General features: G+C 43.4%; 3 protein-coding genes across 3 annotated transcripts; 2 read left to right on the top strand and 1 right to left on the bottom strand.

Annotated features, from left to right (window-relative positions):
• Positions 1 to 1,213: 1,213 nt before the first annotated feature.
• LOC23687501 (cytochrome c oxidase copper chaperone) lies at positions 1,214 to 2,035 on the bottom strand. Its single transcript, XM_011494709.2, has 3 exons — positions 1,881 to 2,035; positions 1,606 to 1,803; positions 1,214 to 1,534 (listed from the first exon to the last, which is right to left on the bottom strand). The coding sequence occupies exons 2-3, from the start codon at positions 1,752 to 1,754 to the stop codon at positions 1,450 to 1,452; spliced, it is 234 nt and encodes a 77-aa protein (XP_011493011.1). The 5' UTR covers positions 1,755 to 1,803; positions 1,881 to 2,035; the 3' UTR covers positions 1,214 to 1,449.
• A 6,848-nt stretch (positions 2,036 to 8,883) lies between these two features.
• On the top strand, positions 8,884 to 9,838 carry LOC5571381 (glutathione S-transferase theta-1). The gene is made up of 2 exons (XM_021839280.1): positions 8,884 to 9,157; positions 9,224 to 9,838. The coding sequence occupies exons 1-2, from the start codon at positions 9,037 to 9,039 to the stop codon at positions 9,796 to 9,798; spliced, it is 696 nt and encodes a 231-aa protein (XP_021694972.1). The 5' UTR covers positions 8,884 to 9,036; the 3' UTR covers positions 9,799 to 9,838.
• Positions 9,839 to 10,193: 355 nt separating this feature from the next.
• LOC5571386 (glutathione S-transferase theta-1) lies at positions 10,194 to 11,154 on the top strand. Its single transcript, XM_001659617.3, has 3 exons — positions 10,194 to 10,393; positions 10,447 to 10,872; positions 10,935 to 11,154. The coding sequence occupies exons 1-3, from the start codon at positions 10,279 to 10,281 to the stop codon at positions 11,081 to 11,083; spliced, it is 690 nt and encodes a 229-aa protein (XP_001659667.2). The 5' UTR covers positions 10,194 to 10,278; the 3' UTR covers positions 11,084 to 11,154.
• Positions 11,155 to 19,083: the final 7,929 nt, after the last annotated feature.

The following is a 19,083-nucleotide window of genomic DNA, read 5'->3' as shown; positions in this document are numbered from 1 at the left end:
CTGAGAAAAATCTACACGTCAAGGTCGTGTGTTTTACTTATAGATTTGCGCAATGAGGAAAACCACATGATTTGAGTGTATATGGATTTCATCATTGATTTCACGGTATAATAACATGTGTATCAACATTAGGTTGTCATGTGAAACAAACATGAATTTCCAAATATTAAATCATGAAAACCAACTGATTTGCTTATTGAATTCGAAATATAGTAGCTTTAGATAGTCATGTGTGATAGAACATAAATGTCATGGGACTGAAAGAAGAAATTTGGTAGAAAAACTTTTGCTCCCCAAAATATGGATCCGAGGCTCCTCTGCTTGTCGCAAGCTCTCTTGATTTTTTTTCAAACCCGTGAGCCAGCAACAAGCAGGGCGCCGCAAATCCATAATTTGGGAAGCCAGGGATAAGCATATTCCATTTTTTTCGAAACTGAAAGCCAGGAAAATCTGTTAGTGGAATCCGATTTTTCTACTAAACTATACATTATAATCAATGTTTTCTTATAGAAAGGTAGAATTCTCGTATATCGGTCAACTTCACCAATAAAAGAAAAATCGAATTCACAATTTTTTTCTAACACTTTCAGCTTCAAAATTTGCTTCTTCTCTTTGGAAGCATGATGATGACTGTCGTTCGACACGAGGTCCAACCGCAATTCAATTCACTATGCATCCCATGGGCTGATCACAAACAATTTAGAAACTTTGAACATGGAAATCGATAGCATAGCTCATGGATTTCATCATAACAATCTCATTGCGCATATCAATGAATCGACCAACTTGAACATGATGATTATGACACAAGATAACCATAAGCAAAACACACTGAATCCGTGTTGGAGTGATGATCTATGCGTCCATAGGTTGACACATACGAATCTGAAGAGAAAGCTTCGGGAACTTATGTGGAAAAAATATGGAATCCCTGTTGTCGGTTGATGAATCAATCCATGAAGCAAAACACAGGAATTTAATGTGTAACACACACGAAGTTTGCAAGAAAATCATAGCAAATCGATATGGACGTTCATGAATCGATCCATAATTTTAAACACACAGATCGAGCGTGTGGATTTTTATCAGTGTATTCTCTATGAATTTTAAAGTAAAAATACTTTAAAATTCATAGAGAATGATTTTTTTGTAAAACCTGAAATATATCAGGGAATTGCATTTCGTCAAACGAGTAAACACTCTGAATAGACAGTTGTACTTAAATCATAATTTATTTATGACCGCAATTTAAGTACAAAACGAAAACCAATCGAAGTTGGGGGAGGTAATACTAATACACATAAATTAAAGCCCAATTAGAAAGGCCTTCTTCCTATATACATCTCACAAACTAAAGCCCAGAATTCAGTTTCGAATGGCTGCTGCTCAACAGGAATTTGGCTCACAATTCGGAAAATCAGTCAAAACGCGTCCTCCTCAGATGAGATCCTAGATATTGAATCCCATGTCCCGCATGCACTGTTTGTGCTTCTCGATCAGATCCCCGCACTGTTCCTCCCCTCGTTCCATTATGCTACAAAACAGCAGAACAAAAAGAAGCATTATATAACCGAGGCGGAAGATTCTCATCGCACTGCCACTCACCAGGCATCGCGAACCCGTTTCGTTTCCGGACAGGCACAACACGCCTTGCACTTGGGTTTCTCTGGCTTGGCTTCCGACGTTGGGCTGCTACTGGTGGTGGTCCCTGCGGGAAGAGCCGCTACCGGACTGGCACTCACAGAGTTTCCCATGGTGGTGTTTTGGCTTGGCCTTGTGCCGGGCGGGGGAACAACTGATGACCTTGAAAATACGCGAGTCGGTATTTTAGCTTTATGCTTGAGCTCAACGCCTCGAATGTCTCGACAGATGATACTTACGAAATTGTATTTGATGTCGTTTGACGCAGCTAATTTTCCACTGCTGTACAATTTCACAACACCGCGATCGAACTTCCCGAGAACGAAAAACTGCGTGCGGAAAAGTCAGAATTCAGAATCACAAAAGAAAGAAAGAGGGGTGTAAACAAAATTGATGACAGATGAATCTACACGGTTGTGCGCTATGCTTTGTGATGTTCAAGAAGGTGCAGAATCCAGCTGCTTCTTGTTAACCCGGGTAAATTTTCTGAGACTGCCATCATAAATTATGCATAAATTTCGTCAAATTCTTCCTTTGATCATTTTTGTGAGGAATTTATCTGGAGATTATTAATTTAATTTACACAAGGACTCTGCATTTTCTTCAGTAATTTATGGTGACAGTATTGTGGTTTTGGATGATTTTGCATACTTCGATAGCAAACTATTTTTTCTGTAGGCATGGCTTATACGGGAGTTCATATGCTCTAAAAATAGTTGTAAAATTTGGTTAAATACTGCGCTAACTGAAATATTTTTGATGCTTCGGATTCTGCATCTTATGTTAATTTTCCGTTGAACACTTCATAAGCACCGCGCTGATGCTGAGTACAAATATAGATCGATGTTGTACAAAATACAAAAGCGCCACTACTGAAGTATCTAAAAGTCCCCAATATATCTAAATGTTTGACAAACTTCCCACACAAAGTTTCCTATTTCCTATTCCAAAAAGGCAAGAAAATTTCGTTGCTTATGGGTTTTTTTTTTGATAAACTCTTCAGAGATCTGAGAGATATAACTTCGAAGATATAACTGTAAAAATCACTGAAATTTTAGTGCTAATTTGAACCGAACTAAATTACTGCTGCGAAGTTGCATAAGATGTGTAGTGATGAGTTTCAAAAATATACTTAATTTTCCTAATTTTTTTCGGCTCTGGGGGGGGTTTTGACCCCTAAATCCCCCCCCTGGTTGCGCCACTGTGTCAGACCATCTCATTCTCAACGAAGTGACAAATCTGACAAACCGGCTTACTGCGATGCGTGAAGAATTGAAGGAACACTGGGTGGTTGCGATGCTCCTTTCGAGCCTTACAGAATCGTACAACAGTTTGATCACCGCTTTAGAGAGCTGACCGGAGGACGACCTAACGTTGGAGTATGTCAAGGGGAAGCTTCTGGACGAATGGAAGTGCCGCGTCGAGAATCAGTCGGAGGAAAAGGCATTACACATCGGCAATACATCAGCTTTAACAGAAAAATCAAAAATTACATGTCACTATTGCCATATGGAAGGACACATTCGCCGAGAGTGTAAGAAGCTAGCCAAGGACCGGAAGCAGTCAGAGAAGAAAAGTCGAGATACACCACAGTCAAGATGGTGAAGAACAACTCATCGGAGGTATGTTTTGCGATCGGGAATCGATTGGCGGAACGTAATCTGTGGTTCCTGGATTCGGGCGCAACGTCGCACATGACCAACAATGCGTCGCTGCTTGGGGAACTGGATACATCGTGCAAGGACCGCATCAGTCTAGCGGATGGAAACGAAGTTCAAGCGAATGGAATCGGTTCCGGCGTGTACCGAAGTCTCGACGGTGATGGTCAAACTGTCGACGTGAAGCTCAAAAACGTGTACCATGTGCCAGCGCTAACCGGCAACCTGTTATCGGTGAGTAAAATTGTTGATGAAGGATTCACCGTTATGTTCGAGAAAAACCATTGCAAAATTGTCAAGAATGGAGCAGTGCTTATCGTCGGCGAACGGAGAGGCGGGTTGTATTTCTTGAAACCGAACCCGGAGCAGTCCATGATGACAACTGTCAGCCACACGAAGGAGTGCATACACTTGTGGCACAGGCGTTTGGGCCATCGAAATGCGGATGCCATTGCGAAGATCGTGCGTGACCAGTTAGGAACTGGTATTTCCCTCCAACGGTGTGAAGTGCAAACCGTGTGCGGCACTTGTTGCGAAGGAAAAATGGCCCGGAGTTCATTCCCACACTGAGGAAACGGAACGTATGAGGTACATAAGAATTTCTTATGGAATAACGACATAAGAAGTATTTTGTTCTTCATTCGAGAATCTTATAACATTCCACAACAGACTTATGAAATAACACTCATTACATAGACAGATATAATTCCATAAGAAACTCTTTTTGAATATCAAACGCATTGATCATTGACATTCATAAGACAATCTAATGGAGTACGATTTTCTTAACAATTTCATACGAAAATCTTATGGATTACGTGGAGAGATGCTAATAACAAAATATTCACGATTGAGATTCATAAGCGCGTGTATGACATTGATTAGTAACACTTGTGAAAAACAGTCGACTTCCTATCAAAAACCACGTAAGAATTTCATACGAAATTCTTTTGGAATAAAGACATAAGAAGCATCTAATGAGACTCATAAGAAAAACTTGTGAACTTCCATCGATCATTGCGTTCATAATACAAATAGGTCTAATATCATAAGATACTCTTATGAAGGATCATAGATATCAATTATGGAATTCTTTTCGACCATTATGTATTTAGAGAATCGCTCTTTGAATTCAGGAAAATAAAGATATTCATAAGATCTCTAATGATAACGACAAGAAATTCTTGTGATTATCGGACGTTTTGTATTTCATAAGACTCTTATGAAAGAGAGAAAACCAGTCGAGAAATCAATTCACAAGCGTTCTCTTATGAAATTCGTACGCAATTTCTGGCTCAGTGCAAAGTCATCTGAAAGGCGAAGCAAAACGGTAGGAGATTTAGTACATACTGATCTGTCAGGACCGTTTGAAATCCCCACGCCTAGCGGAAATCGGGTACAGCATGGTGCTGATCGATGACTACTCACGCTACACGGTCGTTTACTTGTTACGTTGCAAATCTGAAGTGTTCGAGAAAATTCAGCAGTACATCAGCCTCATCGAAACACAATTTGGTAGGAAATCTAAGGTGATACGATCTGACGGAGGCGGTGAGTACTCAAGTGGAAAGCTGAAGAAGTTCCTGGCCGACAACGGAATCATTCTGCAACAAACAGCTCCTTACAGCCCACAACAGAATAAGTGACCGAGAGGAAGAACCGCTCCTTAGCTGAAATGATGCGGTGTATGCTTGCCGATGCAGGTATGGAAAAAAAAGTTTTGGGGAGAAGCAATCGTAACTGCCTGTTATCTCCAAAATTTACTCCCAACAGCGTGTAACGAGAGGACACCATATGAGTTATGGTACGGTAGGAAGCCATCCTACAAGCATCTACGAGTGTTTGGATCCTTCGCATACGTGTTCATTCCCAAGCAACAACGTAGAAAGTTGGACATGAAGGCAAACAAAATGGTACTGGTGGGCTACGCTGAGGGACGAAAGGCCTATCGTTTCCTCAACCCTGAAAACTGCAGCATCACTATTAGCCGCGATGCCAAATTCAACGAGATGAAAGGCAACGATGCGGTTGTGAACGACGACGATGACGACGAGGTGAGTGTTACATTGCGTGACCAAGCTGGCGTAGGCCCATGTGACGATGATGCAAGCACAGAAGAGTTCCAGTATCCTGAAGCTGAACTGGAAGATGATGGCAGTACCAGTACATCGGAGAGAGAGTTCGAAGGATTTCCTGATGAAGTTTTACTGCGGCGATCCGCAGCGGCTGGTCGTGAATTCCTGGTCCGCCGAAGTGTCGGGTGTCCATGAAGAACCGAAGAACTTTGCCTAAGCAATGAACAGTCCAGATCGTAGAAGATGGCATGAAGCGATGGTTGAGGAGATGCAGTCCATCGAATCGAACGAAACGTGGCAGTTGATGGACCTGCCAGCCGGTCGAAAAGCAGTTGGCTCGAAGTGGGTGTATAAAATCAAGCGCAACGCAGATGGAGAAGTGGCCCGCTTCAAAGCAAGACTCGTCGCACAGGGATACAGCCAGCAGTATGGTACAGATTATGACCAGGTGTTTGCTCCAGTTGTTCGCCAAACAACATTCCGGACTCTACTGGCTGTGGCGGCGAAACAAGGTATGAAAGTACGACAATTCGACGTCAAAACTGCGTTCTTGTACGGCAATCTCGATGAAGAAATATTCCTTCGTCAACCTCCAGAATTCGTCGTGCAAGGGGAAGAACGGAAAGTATATAAGCTGAGAAAAAGCTTGTATGGCCTGAAACAAGCGGCCAGATCGTGGAACAGCACACTGCACTCCGAATTGGAGCGGATGGGCTTCAAACGGTGCGACTCGGATCCCTGCCTATATAGGAAGCTGGAAGATAAGCGGTGGTGTTATGTGCTGGTATACGTCGACGACTTGATTGTGGCGTGCGAAAATAAGAAGATGATTGATCGCTGTGTTGGAGTTTTGCGGAAGAAATTCAACGTCGAATCTCTTGGTGACATCCAATGGTACTTGGGTATCAAGGTGAAGCGTAACGAGGATGGCGATTTCTTCATCAATCAAAACCAATATATCGGTGAGATCGTACGTTCCTGCGGCTTGGAAGATGCCAAGAATTCCAAGAATCCATTGGATCCAGGATACTTGAAGCAAGAAGCTGGTACTCCTCTAGCAAACAATATTGAGTACCAAAAACTGTTGGGTCAACTTTTGTACGTTTCGGTCAACTCCAGACCGGATATTGCGGCGGCGGTGTCAATCCTGAGCCGCAAAACAAATAATCCTCAAAATGACTGGCTGGAGCTCAACCGAAATGCCCGGTACCTGAAAGGCACATGTGAGTATTGGCTGCGCCTCAGCAACAACAAAAGGCGAACCGGCTTGATTGGCAGCAATATCTTTGTCCGCCGGACGCAACGGATAGAATCCGTCACTACGACAGCCCCCTTCTGAGGGGAGCTTGGTTCTTTTTATCGCCGGACCCAACAGACCAATCTGTCGCTTCGACAGCTCCCTTCTAAGGCGAGCTTGATTCGTTTTTTTTTTACCGCCGGACCCCTGCCGTTACCAGAGAATATGATCATACTAGAGAAACGCAGAGAGGATTTTGGCTTTGTTTATAAACAATATTTCCAATGACTATCAATAATTGAGGTCATTCAAACAATATTTTACTGTGCGTGTCATCTTGTCAGTCGCCATAAGAAACCAAGCTTATCAATGACGTCATTTTCGTATCGCTTTTCACTAACACACATCCATCGTCTCTTTTGCGTAACAGCTCTTCGAGTCTCATTGAATTTGCTCGATTGGAACCACGTTAGACGGTTCGATTAGAACATTTGGTTTCAGAATCCGCGCTTCTCTGTATAAACAAATTCTCTGTCCGTTACCAGGGAACAAGCAGACGTCATCTCGCGTTCCAAAATTGTTTTGAATCACTAAAATCTATGTCTAGTCACCTTTGATTATGGTCATATCAACATACGGAGAGAAAATTGGGTGCTTCCATTTCAATCACCATGGGAGTGTAGCGCTTCCGAAGTCCCATCTACAGTAACGATGCCAACCACTCGTCGCTCAGAACAAAATTCATCTCCGTCAGCTTGTGACTCGTCGTGACCATGGCATCCACGTACGCTTCGGTTTTTTTTTAATATTCCAACCGAATCGAAGTCAGCTGCTGCAGCAAACTTATCCGCCGGAGACTCCGTCGTCTTGGAATGCCTTTTTCAGCTTGTCCACAGCGTCCATTACCAGGCACTGACTGAGGCAGATGATGGACCTCACCTTGACGAGACTCTACCGCGCTCCACGTGTCTTCCCGGATGAGGATTATCCGTTACGTAGTTCTCTTTTCCCTGCAGCATCTCCATCGTCAAGGCAACAATGCTTCCGGCAGTCCGCATGACCCGGCGATCCAAAGCCGCTTCGCTTGATTCCGATCTTGTTCCGCTTCCAGCCTCTGTGCCCCTGGGACTCATCATCTTGGAAAGAGCTTCGTCACTTCTTCACAAAATCTCCGGTTAAAGAAAAACTGCTTGAAAATCTTATGACTATGTCCCGTTTCGCTGTGCTCATAACCTATGAACTAATCTACGATGACGTCACGCTGCAACTTCCATCGGGAAGAAAACCATTACTGCGGGCCGTGATTACAAAAAATGAACGATTTCGTTGTGCATTCATCCACTTCGTGTTCATCCTGTGAACATTCGTTGTCCGGATGTTGGTCCGGATGTCATTTAATGTAAACATTGCCCGCATTTAGAGCAGAAAAGAAAAAGAAAGTCGAGGATAAAAGAAGACCGTGGATAAGTCCATCGGAATTGAAACACGTCTTGATAGGTTGGGTAACGATAGTGGAATGAAAATTGTATTTTACTTGTAATTCTCATGGCTTACTACAATTAATCTTCTTAAACATGGATTGCTTCGATCCCAATAAATACCAACTATGCAGACAGCCACTGATAAACTGTCCACCGATAGGAACAAGCTTAACAAAAACAGAAACATTCCTACGGGATTGACTTGAGGCCTCAAACATATAGTACGGGACCTCGTCATCCCGTAGTGCTTAGTGAAGATCCTCAAACAAGGAGTATAAGAAACGTTACAAATGTAATTATGTGAATTGACTTCAACAAATTCTCGCGAGAAACTTCGCTATTAATTGAAGCAATGATAAAGGTGTGGTAATACTGCTGGGCAGGAAATATGGCTGAAAAAGGAAGAAAACTTCAGGATAATTAAATGCAGGCTGGAATCGAGTAGGAGAAAAGGAGAATATGGAAGACCGGCAATATATCAGTTAAACAGGACCTGCAAAATGAAACCAATTTCAGGAGTCTATTTCACGGTCTTGAGCCATGAGGACAAGTCTGTGTTTCAACTAACTCAAGAGAAGTCAAGACGGTGGCACGCACAGGACTCGGCAGCCAAGCAGTTCTACCGGCTTTTTCGATGATGTCTGTTCCTTCTACCGTGTCGCATACAAACTCAGACTGCAATGCGTATGCACACGTAAACCACTCTTGTATGAATACAAACTTGAAATCAACAGCGTAGGTACATATTGATATCCACTTATCAGTCATCTGCACACGGATGATGCGTCTGTGGTTGAGCCATTCCGTTTTTGGACTTTGAAACCGAAGCCAGACAAAACAAGAAAGATCATAAACGAGTAAGAAACTTGGCCCATTTGGCAGTCGGTGCTCACTGGTGGTTTGGTAAATATATCCCATCAGTAGGCCACTGTATTTGCGAAATCATGGCCAGCCGTGCTCTTAAATACTACTACGATCTGCTATCGCAGCCATCCCGCGCCCTGTACATCCTGTTGGAACAGACGAAGATTCCGTTCGAAAAGTGTCCGGTAGCGTTGAGGAAATGTTAGGGGCAATAAATTACATGATTTCAATCAATCAATGTTGAATGACATTTTTCCGCAATTTCAGTTGAAAACCGTTCGTCAGAATTCGTCCAGAACGTAAACCGCTTTGGGAAGCTGCCCTGCATAATCCATGGCGATTTCAAGCTGGCGGAGAGTATTGCAATCTTTCGATATCTGTCGCGGGAGTTTCAGCTTGAAGATCGATGGTATCCGAAAGAGGGCGCGGATCGTGCCCGGGTAGATGAGTATCTAGAGTGGCAACATGCCAACATCCGGGCCCAGTGTGCGCAGTTCTTCATCTACAGCTGGATCACTCCGCTGCTGGGGATGGAAGTCAATCAGGCGAAGGTTGATAGGCTGCGAGCGAACATGATCGAGTGTTTGGACGTTTTTGAACGGGAGTGGCTAGATGAGGGCCGGAAGCCGTTCGTGGCTGGGAAGGAACTGAGCTTTGCCGATGTGGTGGCGGCTTGCGAGATTGAGCAACCGAAGCTGGCTGGGTTCGATCCCAGAGTGGGGCGACCGCATTTGGCGGCTTGGATGGAACGGGTCAGGGTGGCCACCAATCCGCATTACGATGAGGCGCACAAGATTTTGTATAAGTTCACACCGAAGGAGATCGAAACTCCGAAGGTGTAATAGATTGATTGACTGGGTAATAAATTTGAAAAAAGCGACAGTTGTTTTTCATATTCCTTATATTTTGCCCAAATCCACAAAATTCGGAAATATTGATCTCGATTGGCGGCATCCTTGGTTTCCTCACTTGAATCGAAGAGCCTGGGCTAAAGGCTACTTCGATTTGCAGCTCGGACAGTTAGAAATCATGGGTCCAAACAAGGAGTTTCAAAACTTTCGTCATCAGAAATAATTTGTGTATTTACCCACAGTACAAGATAAAGATGCGCACCGTCGAAAGTTGTTTTGATTTTTTTTTCTTTTAGTATGCGTAAACACACATTCACGCAACTAGCTGATCGCGTAGTTGTGCAACACGAATACCATCACATTGTTTTGCAAATCACGAATCAGCTTGTGGTCAACAGTGCTAATCTTGGCCGCACTTATCAGAACCAATTTAGCTGTTGAACTTTGAAGTGGTACAGGTTCTGCTTCATCATGTCAAAGCTACGGTACTTTTACGACCTTATGTCACAGCCCAGTCGGATGCTGTATATCTTTCTGGAGTCGACGAAGATCCCCTACGAACGGTGTCTAGTAAATCTGGGAAAAGGTAATCGCTATTTCTTATCATTATCAATTACCACAATATAATTTTAATTTTAGGCGAGCATTTGACCGACAAGTTCAAGACGATCAATCGCTTCCAAAAGGTCCCGTGCATCGTCGACAAAAACGACCTACATCTGGCGGAAAGTGTTGCCATCGTGCGGTATTTGGCCCGGGAGTATCCATTCTCGGATCATTGGTACCCCAAGGACAGTCAGAAACGAGCCCGGATCGATGAGTATCTGGAATGGCAGCAGCACAATACGCGGGCCGTTTGTGCCACCTATTTCCAGTACGTGTGGCTGCGGCCAAAGTTGATGGGAACCAAGGTCAATCCGGAACGGGCCGAGGAGTACAAGCAGAAAATGGAGGACTGCTTGGATTTCATCGAGAGTGATTATCTGGGCGGAGGCAATCCCTTCCTAGTGGGCAATGAGATTTCCGTTGCGGATCTGTTTGCGGCGTGCGAGATTGAGCAACCAAGTAAGTCATGAAATTCAGAGGCTTGCTTGGATGAGTTGATGATTTTTGTTTTCGTTCGCTAGAAATGGCTGGCTTCGATCCGTGCGCAGGGCGACCGAAAATGACTGCTTGGATGGCCCGGGTCCGGGAGGCAACCAATCCGCACTACGATGAAGCGCACAAATTGGTTTACAGGATTGCTCCGGATAGCGTTCCGAAGCCGAAGTTGTAGAGTTGGAAGATGATACAGGTGCCGGAAGTTTACATGTTGGGATATATTTTGGAAACAAAGTTTTACATAAATTGTGCGCTTCATGTGTAGAACAGAAAGAACCACCGTTGAAATTGAGATTGACTGCTGAATTCTCTCACTGTTTAATTATAGGTTAAATTATTGTTCTTGATGAGTAGGTTTTCTTTGAAGTCTTAATTTGAGTCTTTGATTGCATAATTGAGTCTTATCTTGATGAACCAACCAATTGTTGGAGACTAAAATAGTAGTTTTAAATTAAATTGCACAAATCTTTTGGAACAGCAAATCAGCCTTTATGACAATGAACAAGTTCTGTGAAGCTGATAATTCACCGCAGACCATAGTTCAAGATCGCCGATATAAAAACATGTGTTATTTCGAGGCTCCAAACGAATGTATACTAAGAATGCAAGCTCGAATCATCACCCATCACAGAATATCATCGATGTTCAAGATTACATGCGCTATGATGAAACTAAACATCGTTGAGCTTTCTTCTGAAATTCCGTAGGATTTATGTCTCAGTATTATTGATTAAAAAATCATTGGGAATCTATCTATATAAATAAAAATGGAATGATGTTTGTATGTCACGAAATGGTTTACGAACGGGTCAACGGAAATGAATGATTCCTTCTCCGTTTTGTTCGTCAAGGGTTCCGACGTGTTTGTGTGTATAAAAATCCCAGGATATTCACCGGGAAAGTTAAAAAAACGAGAGTGCATGGTACTGTCATTTTGTATGGGACGATACACAGCGTTTTTCAACGGCCTACTTGATGGCAAGACGAAGTTTGCCGGGACCACTAGTTTTCACTAAAACTTCTTATGACTTTCCGTTGAAACTTTTTCTGAAGTTTCCCTGGAATTGCTGTTGAAAGTTTTTCACAAATTCCTCCACAATTTCCACTGACGTTCTGTTGTAATTTTCACTTAAATTACACATGAATTTCTAATTGCATTGCCCGGAAACTCAGACTGAAACTCCTTCTCCTGAATGTTTACTGGATTTCTTCCTAAAATTGTTCTAGATTTTCTGTTGAAATTCCTCTGGAATTGCTTGATAAATTACGCTGCAATTTCTTCTAATGTTCTTCTGGTATTTCTGCTTAATGTAATGTCCTCTGAAAACTACTCTGGAATTTCTTATGATTAAAACAAGTTTCTCTGGGTTTATTCCTGAAATTTGTCCAAAAATTTCCCAGGATTTTTTCTTGAAGTTTTACTGAAATTTTTCATGAAATACCTATGGAATTTCATTCAAAATTCCCTGGAATTTCTCCTGAAATTCCTCTGGAATTACTTCAGATTTTTTTTTATTCTTCTGGAATTTCTCGAGAAATTACTGTTAAACTTATCCAGAATTTTCCTCTGGGATTGTGTTTTGGAGCCAATGGACTGTATTAAAACGCCAAAAATTAAACTTATCGAGACGAAATTTAAACTGTTTTATTTTTCTTCTGTCTTGTACAGAGTTCGAATTAACACTGACTCTTTCTTTTTCTCTGCGAGAGCGCGGCAATATCCACAGAGCCGCATTCAGGATGGGAAACGTTGTTGCGCTGAGTCGAGGGGCGCACCGATACCAAAACATACACCCCCACCTTGAGGCCACCGGCGTCAATCAACAGGAAGCACGCATAGCTTGTGGATGGGGCGCTGATAAATAGTAGATCCACGACGCAGCGTAACTGTTCTTACCACACCAGAAGCATCCGGATGGACCGCATCTACACGTGCCAGCTCCCACTGTGTGGGTGGAGCGTTGTCGTTTTTTACTAAAACCAATTGGCCCACCGAAAGGTTCGACTGAAATGACCGCCACTTGGTGCGTGGCTGCAAACTGGCGAGATATTCATCCTTCCAACGTGACCAAATTTGCACGGAGCGCTGTTGAATGCTTTGCCATTGGTCCAAACGATTACGTGGAATGTGCTGAAGAACAGGTTCCGGAATTAGATTCAGCGGTTGACCGACCAAAAAATGACCGGGAGTTAATGCCTCGCAGCTATCGGGGTTGCTCGATAGTGGACACAATGGTCGACTATTAAGGCATGCTTCAATTTGGCACAGTATTGTTGTCAAGTCTTCAAATGTTGTAGCTTCCGTCCCAAGTTCTGCTACCAGATGATGCTTCACGCTTTTAACGGCCGCCTCCCAAATGCCTCCCATATGGGGCGCCGACGGAGGGTTGAACACCCATCTGATTCCTCGGTTGGCAAGATATCGTCCAGCATCCTTACAGTTGGCTTGTATTTGTTCCACAAATTCTCTCAGCACACGATCTGCACCAATGAAATTGGTGCCGTTGTCGGAACGAATTTCATTTGGATAGCCACGTCTCGACACAAACCGCTTCAAGGTACTCAGAAATGTGTTTGTGGTCATATCGCTTGCTGCCTCCAAATGTATCGCTCGGGTCGACAGGCAAACATACACACTAGACCTGTTCATATTTTAAAAAAGGTCTGGAAATCTACCGGTCAACCAGTATTCGGAATTCTCATGTTAAGAACGATGTCTGGTCAAATTTTCAGCTCATTTGATAAAGATTTCAGTATGCTTCAAATTGAAAATGTATTTTTGGGGTTATTTCAAGGTTTGGAAAATCATAACTAGCATGTGGAAAATCAAAACCACTTGCTATTACCACTATTTGAAAGCTAATTATACTCTGTCAAAGTTTGTCGAACACGCTAATAAGATTAAATTGAGTTTTAACATTGTTTGATCCAAATTTGTTCTCCAAAGTACCCAGAAATTACAGTTTTCTCAATATACATGGTATATAAAACACCCATTGACATTATTTTTTCAGGCCCTAGTCAACGGGAATCAAACATAATACATTTATGAATTCATTGACCATCAACAGCTTACATGTTGCTTAAGGCAATAATTTACAATAAATGCCCAAAGATAGAACACCGCAGCGCAACCTGATGATAGTTTAATCATGCATGACACATGTACCGAAAACGAATGAATTGAACAAGTTAGCATTGCTTTTACTTTCCGAGTGATGATTGTTTTGATCGCATTTCACTGATCATTTAGAACGATTTGAAAACAATCATCATCATCGACTGAGAAAAGGCAGTGCTAACGTGTTCATTTTTTGTGTTCTTTGAAGCTCACGGTGGTGCTCTTGGCTCACCCACAGTGGATTTACAAATGTGCTTCATAATTACCTATTTTTTACAACTTATCTTCGTAAGATAAATGGTAACTTTGAACGGGATTGAGTTTAAGATATGCATAGTCATCATGGCTGGAAATTAAAAATCCGAAATTTTCATGCAGGCATGCTTTTCAGTGAAAACACTTCCCGAAAAAAGAGATTTTCAAGAACCTCGAGATACAAACCTCAACCAAACTATGTTAAAACTTGCTCCAATCTTGAAATCGTGTTCGGCAAAAGTTCGTAGAATTGGATAAACTAATATGTAGAGGTATTTCTGATAAATTTCGATGTTTCGTTCGGTAGTTATGATTTTTCAAAGCTTGAAAATAGCCCAAAAACACATAATTGATTTGAAGCACACCTAAATTTACTCTAAATTGAGTGAAATTTTGGCCAGAAGTTCATTTCGCAATGAAAAATCAAAGTATTGGTTGACTGGGGAGTTTCCAGACATTTTTGAAAATATGAATAGGTCTAATACACACTCAATCACGATTTGCTTGTTCGGTAATTTTTTATACTGGGTACGAATTGTAAATCATAAAAAATACCGAACTTTCAGCTTTTTGATTGAAAACTTCTGAGGTTCAGTAATAATTTTTACTTTTTACTGAACTACGGTTGCTGTCAGACCCAATTTTTCAGCATTACCGAACAGGCCGAAAAGTCAGTAAAAACAATTACCGACTATTCAGTAGTTGATGTTTTTACTGACTTGTCGTCAAAACAAAATCAAAACAAACTTATGCGCATGCGGGGAAGTGTCAAATGAGTATCTCCTGCTGTAAAATCGTCCGGCGCCGGGAGACACGGCTACGGCAACCAATATTTTCCTGCACTTTTTTTGCGCTTTCTTGTGGTAAGTAGTCGAAATTTAGTGATAAACTCAACCATTTTAAGAAACCAAAAAGGCCCAGGACTGCTTACGTTGGTAAATTCGATTGTTTTACATACAAGAGCTTAATTCATCTGCATCATTGAGTTTGCCTCTTGTATGCAAACCATCCAAATAATGATTTTGTCACACTTTTTTCGATTACTTCCACTGAGATATGAGCATACCGTAGATGTTTATTCGTACGAAAAATGCATGTCGATGTCCATGTTCATGTCGATTGGGTTTCAATTTGTATTGATTTCTGAAAAAACAGTATCCGGAAAAGCAAAGCATGGAGCATAGGAAACTGGAAAGCCAGTAAAAACGCTCTACAATTTTACTGACTAAGACAGTAATTTCCATCAATCAAAACATTTTGTGATTTACTGGGTTTTTTCAGTAATCGTAAAAATTACCGAAAAAACCGTAGTTCCAAAACCCAGTAAAATTTTACTGGGGTCGGTAATCTGAATTGGCTGTGTAGACCACGATGTACCCTTTGCTTATTTTAACACCTCGAACGCAGCTGGCCTTGATTTTCAAAGGACCTGCGTAGTCAATGCCAACAAATGCAAACGCTCGTGTCGCCAAAACTCTCGCCGGAGGAAGATTACCCATCAGCTGGGTGGCTGTCTTCCCTTTCAAGCGGACGCATCGTGTACATCCTCGAACCACATCTCTCAACACAGTCTGGCAACCCACGATCCAATATTGCTGATTGACCACCGCAGTGAGTAATGTTGGACCAGCATGAAAGTTTTGCAAATGTAGTTCACGCACCAGAAGTTGAGTCACCCGATGCGATTTAGGCACAATTATCGGATGTTTGCTTCGTACGATTGGGCGGAATTTTCCAGGCGTCCTCCAACTCGCATCGTTCCAGTGGAATCCAAAAATGGATGCAAAGCGGCAAGTACATTCTTTGACGGAAGTAACTTACCACTTCGAAGTAATTTCATTTCAGATGAGAATACCTCCTGTTGGGCAGCGCGTAGCAATTGTAGTTTAGCTGGGTGGATTTCACAGGGGTCCAGTTGTCCTGTACGCCGCTGGTCGGGATGTGACTTGACGTTATGGATAAAGCGATTGATGCAAGCCAATGTGCGCGTGATGAGGTTGAAACTTGAACGCCTCTCCCATAGTTGTTGTTCGATCAAGCAGTCATCTCGAAACGGGACCGTCGCGGGGTCAGTAGTATGCATCATTTTCAAGCATCTTTTTTCCGGTAGTTCGTCGCTGGCAATGGCTTGACTGGTTCTTGATGGCCAAACTGATTCGTCGGCGGCCAACCATTGCGGTCCTTGGAACCACATCTTGTGCTCAGCAAGTTCGCTCGGAGAGATCCCACGTGAAGCACAGTCAGCAGGATTTGATTCACTAGTGACATGTTGCCACCGATCACGAGGAAGAAATTCGAGAACAGCAGACGTCCGGTTTGCCACATATGTCTTCCAAGAACGAGGGTGCGACGATAACCATTGTAGAACGATAGTTGAATCGGTCCAAGCAAAGTGCTCGATTTCTCGGTGTGGCATCGCTTCAGTCACTTTCTTCATGAGTTCGGTCAATAGTAATGCACCATTCAATTCTAACCGTGGCAGCGATACTTGCTTAATAGGCGCCACACGGCTTTTTGCGGCAATTAGAACAACCGTGATGTTCCCTGTGTCGTCGACGGACCGCGAGTAAACCACGGCAGCATACGCTTGCTCAGAAGCATCTGAAAAACCGTGCAACTGAATTTTGCCGCGGTTGTGCGCAACAAATCTTGGGATTCGAATTGTTTCTAGCTGAGAAAGGTTCTGCTTCAAATTAACCCATTCCGACTCGATGGCTGTCGGCAAGGGGTCATCCCAGTTGACATCGTACAACCACAGGTGTTGGTACAAAATCTTGATTTTGACGATTACGGGCGCCAACCAACCAAACGGATCAAACAATTTCGACGCGTCTGAAATCATCTGACGTTTGGTGTTTATTGCATCGATGGCAAAGTTTACCTTGAATCCAAATTCGTCTTCCGTCGGGTACCAATGGATTCCTAGTGCCTTCACTGCATCCGCTTCATCCGAAAGTTTCATCGGTACTGCTACTGGAGACTCGTCTTGTAGCAAGCTAGGGCAGCTTGAGGCCCACTTCCGCAGTTCAAAGCCGGACTTGGACAAAATATCGCTTATTTGTCCTTGATGCTAGTCGCTTCTTCTTCGTCGTCGGCTCCTGACAGTAGATCGTCCACATAAAAATCGTAAACGATACGCTCAACTGCTGCGGGGTGCGACGAGACATAATCCTTGGCGGACTCCCTCATGGCACGTATTGCAAGGTAGGGTGCCGTCTTCGTGCCATATGTCACCGTAGAGAGGCGATAGTGTTGTATTGGCTGCTCCGTATTTTCACGCCACACTATGCGTTGGAAGTCACGATCTTCTTCGCTCACCACTACTTGGCGGTACATTTTGGCAATGTCTGCGCTAAATGCCACCTTGTACGAACGAAACCGCAGTAGTACCGATAGTAAATCGTTGTTGATATTCGGTCCAGGCAACAATCGATCGTTGAGAGAAACACCTGTTGAAGTGGCGCACGAAGCGTCGAAAACAACGCGCAGCTTTGTTGTGCTGCTATCCACCTTTACCACCGCGTGGTGCGGTAAGTAGTAATGTTCCGTAGCCGACTTCCCAATTTCGTTGACCGGAACTGGTTCCATATGGTTCATCTCCAAGTACTCACGCATGAAGTTAACATATTCTTGTTGGAACTCCGGGTTTGTTGCAAACCGTTTTTCCATGGACGTGAGCCTTTTCGTTGCAGCGGACAGAGATTCACCAAGGGCGGGCTTCGAATCGTCGAATGGCAATTTCACGATGAAGCGCCCTGTACCATCGCGTTGTGTAGTCGAATCGAAATGTTCGATGACTTTCCTTTCCGAGGGAGTAAACGGGGGTGGCTTGAAAATTTCCTCGTATTCCCAAAATTGTTGCAACGTCCGATTCAAATCCATCTCCGTATGCAGACTGACTATGGCGTGATTTCCTCGCATTACTTCTGCCTCGTCGTATCGCCCTGCTGCGATCCAGTCGAAAACGGTACGTTGTGCCACCGTTTGGCCGGTTTCGTCCTTGACTTGACCTCCCTCTAAGAGGGCAAGAAAGACGTCCGAGCCCAGAATCACGTCAATTGGTCCAGGCTTGTTGAAGGTAGGATCTGCCATTTCGCCAACGTTCTCCAAGAGCGTCACATTTCCAATGTTGAATCGTTGAGACGGAAGAGTAGACGTTAGCTTGCTAAGAACGTAGGCACTTGTTGAGATGACAACAATGTCGTTGAATCGAGAGGCAAGGTGTAACATTACGACACCACGAGTGGTACCAGCGGCCTGCTGTCCGATGCCAGTTACCACAACCTTACCGTTACGCCTGACGAGTCCTAGTTTTCGCACGCAGTCTTCCGTAACCATCGATGCTTGCGCGCCGGAGTCGATCAGCACTCTAACGCAACCAAATGTACCGTCATCCTTTCGCACTTGCACCACCGCCGTTGGGAACACCGGAATCGACGGTTGCTTGCCAACTGCCACTGTTAATGACGTAACCACTTCCTCTTCGTTGACTGGCGGATTTTGCAATTCACTTTTCACCATAGGAACTTCTTTTTCCTTGCTCGTGTTCGGACATAACAACGTGTGATGGCGTTGTCCACATCCCGGAGTACGGCACACTGATTTAGATAAGCATGATTTTGCTGAATGCGACGCTCGCAAGCAATTATAGCACAGTCGTGCCTCCTGAGCAAATCCTTTTCTTTCTTGCATGTTCAACTTCTTGAATTCTTCGCAAACGAACGTAGCGTGTTCACTGGAACACTTCGCGCACTTTTTGTCCATTGTGGTGGTCACCAGAGCTCTTACTTTCTTCTCAC

The sequence above is a fragment of the Aedes aegypti genome, chromosome 1 (assembly GCF_002204515.2).
Source record: "Aedes aegypti strain LVP_AGWG chromosome 1, AaegL5.0 Primary Assembly, whole genome shotgun sequence".
Taxonomy (NCBI): domain Eukaryota; kingdom Metazoa; phylum Arthropoda; class Insecta; order Diptera; family Culicidae; genus Aedes; species Aedes aegypti.
The sequence above is the reverse complement of the archived record's forward strand: the minus strand, read 5'-3'. Positions and strand labels throughout refer to the sequence as shown.